Here is a 5,516-nt window from a genome sequence, read left to right as displayed (position 1 = left end):
CAGAAGTCTACTTAGCAGCTGAAAAAATGTTAGCAAGAAAAAGCGAGTTTGTAAAATAGCATGAAGAAGAGAGGACAGAAAGAGCAGGAACTGCTTTCTGCTAGAAGGCTACATGAAGCTCGTGAGAGCAGCTGCCATGACAGTTGCCTTCAGCAGCTCATACAGGAATTGCGTTGCACTTCTCAGCAGGAGCGTGGCCATACCTCTGCTCCAGATCATTACCACAGTGGTCAGTTGGGGTTGCAGCCTGTTCTCTGAATTCAGCCTGTAAGAACTCTGATTACCTGAAGGACTGCGACATGCACCACTGCTTGGCACACTGAGGCAATACACACGCACAATACACACACACAGCACTAGCTAAGACTAGTAGTAAAGAAGTTGGTTCTGAAAGCCAATAAAGTGGATAAGGCATGAACCAATGACTGGTACACACAGCCACATATGCCACTTTCTGTTTGACACACCGCTCTTAACTAAGCATGCTTTCTCAAAATCACTTTATTTCATTCTTGTCAGAAAAACTATGCAATACTTTTCATTAATTCTGAAAGCTTAAACACAGATCTGGAATCACGCCAGAAAATTGCACTGAAATATCTACAGAGCAGTCAAGCTCTAAACAGCTAGCAGTACTGAGATTTACCTTTTTGCTGGCACTGGAGAACAGGCACAGGAGTAGCCTTCCAGGAAGAACATCCTGAAAATGAAGACAAGGACAACAGGGCGAGGGGGAAGAAGGAAAAGTCAGACAAATAACAGTGCCTTTAAGGTGTGGAGGGGAAGAGGACGGAAGACGCATGAACTTTTTAGCAGAGATGACTAAACCTTAAACACAAATGCAGAAAAAGAAGGGCAGGTGGGACTTCATCAGCTGAAACAAAGACAACACTTAATTTGATTCGGCACATTGAATGACATTCCTCTTGCTTTGCACAAATAGAATAAAATCAGTGGATTTTGAACTTTAAGGACTCCTATCCTTTTACATGGTAAGGCCAAAACTTCAAAGGAAGTTTCCATAACTCATCATAAAAGAAATGTTTCCGTAAAACTGCATTAAAGGTTTACAGTCAGCTGTACTACCTTTTACATGAGATGAAGCTTGGTCAGTTTCCTACTAATAAGCTTTTTTTCTGAAACTGTAACTAAAGATCCAGCAATATAGGTTCCACACAGCAAAAGCTTTTGCTGTTACCGTTCTAAATGATGCACAATTCCCAACAGCCTCAGAAAATAAACCCAAAGATAACTCACAGGGTTATGGTTTCCTCAGGTTCTCTTCAGAGTGGGGAGCAAAAGGGGAAGGGAGGAAGGAAAGGGACACAGGAATTTATGCATTTCTAAACTAAAGCTCATGCCTTGAGCCTGAAAAAGCTCAAGATTCCCCCTCCTCCACCTTCCTCCATTTTTACGTCACTTAGCAAATTACCTCTAGTTTTCCTTAGGTCACTTGGAGTCTCTAAGGATGCTTCTCAATTGGGGGCAGGGCAGTAGGGCAATACTGACAGTCTCTCGCAGGAATTCCCAACGGTCTAACAGACATTGTTCAGAGAAAGAAAAGGCTCTGAAAAAAGATACTCACAGTCCAATTGAAAAATCCCTCTCCTGGCTACCAATTTTACATTCTTTGCAAACACTATCAACACTGTGCAGACTTCTCCTGTTGTTGGTCCTCTACCCCTGGCACAACTCTAATTCTTCTAATTTCAAAGGAAAAAAGAAAAAAAAAACAAAACAAGAGAAGGGAAAAGGATGGGAAGAAGGAAAAGGAAGAACAAAAAAACCAATCAAACCATTTCTGATACTCTACACACTCATCAAGGTGTATATTTTTCTTTTAAACTGACTAAAAAGCTTCCACCAAAGTTTAAATGAAAACTTTTAATATTTATTTTTATACATTCTAAAAGCAGAAATGAAAAAAAAAAAAAACAATCAAAATTAAGACCAACATTAAATATACATATACAACAGGTTTGTAGCACAAGTATTTGACTATGCTATTGAAAGGTTAGACAAGTAATCATAAGAGTTAATGAATAAGGTTGCCTGTGGGTTTAAAACTATTAGAAATGATTAACATTAACATGACAAAAAATAGATTCCCCCTACATTATTCTTTTCTGTTAATAAAAGATTTTAAAATATTTGGCTTTTTTGTTTGTTTGTTTGATTTTTTAAAATATACAGCTTTTTATCTCATTTATGTATAGGGTTGGGTTTTTTCCTCCGCACACCTGAACATTTAGAAGAAAATCTTTCATTTCTCGACACTTCAGGTTCTTGCACACTGAATATATATTCGAGTTTTCAGGTTGGCATAGTCCGAAGTGACTGCATTTAAACAATAACTCTTCGTTTAAATTTACTCAACTGCTTTCCACCAAGAAAAGACTGATAGTCTCCTATAGCTACCTTTTAACAATCAGGTAAGTAATCATCCTTGAAAAAGTATATGAAATGGTTTGTTCATTGTTATCCATTTCCTAACAAATTCTGCTACTCCAGATCACCAGTCAAGGACATGGAGGATTTTGCAGAAGGAAAATTATATAGGAATATTTTAAATCAATATTTGAAAGCTTATTTCAATACTATCACCATAAAAAACAAACTGCTAAGTTTCGCTCCAACAAGTCATCTCCTCCTCTCACTTTTCCATTATAGCTCCTCATAAGAGAAAAGACATACCACTTAACTTTAACTTTCAACAGTCCTTCACGGAAAATCTGACTTAAATGTTTCCTAACATACAGTCTGCAAGTTTGCACATGTTATTTATTCAAACGTTTCTTCAATTGTTCTAGATGCCTTGCATCAGCATCCTGGAGAATTAATACAGTGGCTTTAGACTGAAGTGGATTAAACTCTATAGTCATCAAACAGCAGAGATCTATCAGTTGTTTTTGACATTTCTCTAAACCATCCTTAAGCTTCAGATGTAAAGCTGGATCCTTTTTCAGCCTATTCATTTCAGGCACAGAAAAGCCAATCAAACTTGTTAGAATATCATCAGCAAAATCTACTTCAAGATAAGCTGAACCATCAGAAATTCTTGCCTTTATACCCCAGGACCCATTGCTGCTTGTGAGGTTTCCAGTGAGAGTAACAAGAAAACACTTAACTTTCAGAATTGTAACAGTTTCTGGTTTTTTTGCAAGGAGAAGAGAAATATATGTGAAAGGTGGAGAATCCAAATCCAAATTTGCCTCTACTGCTCTGCAAGGAAAGGTCTGTGAATCATGCTTCTGCTGATCTGCTTCTGGATCCATTTTTGAGAAAAATACAAGATCATCATTTAACAGCCTGCTGTCAGAAGTGTGCTGGGATTTACAACTGCTGTCATCTAGGTCTGTATCATTCTGCCTTTCTTCAGTAGGATTTTCCAAAGAAAAATCTGAAGAACTGCAGGTCTGATGGATGCTCTCATGCTGTAGAAAGCTACTCATATTATTTCCATCTCCATCAAATACTGGACTTCCAAAAGTCTTTTGCTTGCTGGTAGCTTCTACAGGCTTATCTTTTTCATTCACATCAGCTTTTTCACAAGTGCCATTTAAAGATGAATTGCAGGAGCTTCTAGATTTATGTGGAAGTCTCTCAGTAATTAAATTTATGTTTCTGTTCATGACCACTGGCGGCACTTCTTCCAGCTCTATTTGCATCTCTTCTTCCAGAAGAAAGTCATCTTCTAAAGGAAAGTAATTTAAAAAGCCATCAACATACTCTATGGGAAGTGAAACTTGTTCATCTGAATGAGGCAAAGGACTTCCAGATTCCCGTAGCAAAACATTTCCATTGTGTGCAGTCAGTGAACCTGAGGCTGTACTAAAATTGTTGCTTCTACTGCAGTATCCACTTTCTAAAGATGTTTCGTTGTTTAAAGTAAATTCATTATTTTCATCAAGACTGGCTAAAAGCTCTTCATCCGAAGGGCCTAGAGTTTGTTCTAATTCATCCACAGGCCTTGAAACAATTTGGTCATGACCAGCTTGTCCAACAGAATTAGGGTTTTCAGTTTCTCCAATTAATCTAGCAAGGACTCTTTCCTGAGAATACTCCTCCAGAAGAGCATCCACTTCACCCCCCAACAGTTTCACATTTTCTGGTTTAAGCAGAAGGACTCCAAGACGATATGCAATATTACCCTGTACAGTGATTTTTGTTCCAGGAGGAAGATTACTGTGGAGGACAGGGACAGGTTGATACTCCATGCCCTGAATTTGATGTATCCCATCAGTTAGTTGCAGCATCAGCATTCGAGTAGGCTTTGCTTCCCAGGGCTTCTGGAATGCCTGAGTACTGGCCGTTACTTCTTCATTTACAGTATTTTTCCCTCTTAGCTTCTGCAACTGGGAATATGCTGGCTGGCTAACATCAACCAGTGAATCAATCTGTATGGAGTAGAAGCCTGACAACTCGCCTTTGGGAGAATCTAAGATGCAGTCAGGCAAAATGGGATATTCTAAATCTCTTAGATCGGTAAGAAGCCATTGCTCAAATACCTGCCTGTTAATCTGAGCTTGACTTAGGTTACTACCACTATTTTCTTCCTGGATCCAACTAATACATGCTTCCAGCCACGTCAAAGGAACTTTAACATGCCACGTTGATGAAAGCCAAGTTTCCACTCTTGCTGCAATGTTAGATGTAGACATTTTCTTTTAAGTTAAGAGAGTGAGTTCCCTAGAACAAAACCCAAAAAGACATATTTACTCTTCTGACAACAGCTAAGGTTTTGACAATTCTCTCGCTCGTATTATATAGAAATTTGCTCTCAATTCAAAGTTCTGCTATTCTAAGTGCCAATTTAAATTAAAAACACTTCTACAGATACTAAAAATAAACATGAATTTCCAATTTTTAAAGTTTCAATCAGCATAAAAAGTATGTGCAGTTTGCTCATCATGGAGTATCAGGAAAGTATGGAGACTTCTACAATCAAGCCTGCTTGGTGACTTCTCCTTTTCTGTTGTTTTAATTAGAAACATACAGCTGAAATCCTTTTGTTATGGATGGAAAGCAAATGGATGAAAAAAACCCTGAAGTGGGTTGTTATATATGTCCTCTGTTTTTTTTTGTTTTATTGCTGTGGATGCTGCTGTTAACACCCAGTTTACTTTAGAAATTGACCTAAGAAGTTATTCGCCCATTTCATCAGCTCAATTATAAACAGAAGAGACCCCATCTATAACAGAAGCAAGATGGGATCTGTCAACACTTGCATCACAGGGATGACTTTTACACTGTTAACTGGATGAAAGCTTTGAACCATTCCCACGCGTCCTATCACTGGATCCCAGGGAGAAGAGATCAGCACCTCCCTCTCCACTTCCCCTCCTCAGGAAGCTGTAGAGAGCAATGAGGTTGCCCCTCAGCCTCCTTCTCTCCAAGCTAGACAAACCCAGTGTCCTCAGCTGTTCCTCAGAGGACATGCCTTCCAAACCCTTCACCAGCTTTGGTGCCCTCCTCTGGACACATTCAAGGACCTTAACATCCTTTTGAAACTGTCG

At 38.9% G+C, this 5,516-nt stretch overlaps 1 protein-coding gene across 1 annotated transcript; it reads right to left on the bottom strand.

Moving 5' to 3' along the window:
- Nucleotides 1-2,777: 2,777 nt before the first annotated feature.
- Nucleotides 2,778-4,666, bottom strand: RMI1 (RecQ mediated genome instability 1). The gene has a single exon (XM_009581875.1). It carries the CDS (start codon nt 4,659-4,661, stop codon nt 2,778-2,780), a length of 1,884 nt encoding a protein of 627 aa, XP_009580170.1. The 5' UTR covers nt 4,662-4,666.
- Between the last annotated feature and the right edge of the window lie 850 nt (nt 4,667-5,516).

Source organism: Fulmarus glacialis, unplaced genomic scaffold (assembly GCF_000690835.1).
Source record: "Fulmarus glacialis isolate BGI_N327 unplaced genomic scaffold, ASM69083v1 scaffold3277, whole genome shotgun sequence".
NCBI classification, from domain to species: domain Eukaryota; kingdom Metazoa; phylum Chordata; class Aves; order Procellariiformes; family Procellariidae; genus Fulmarus; species Fulmarus glacialis.
This window is presented reverse-complemented; position numbering and strand designations above follow the sequence as displayed.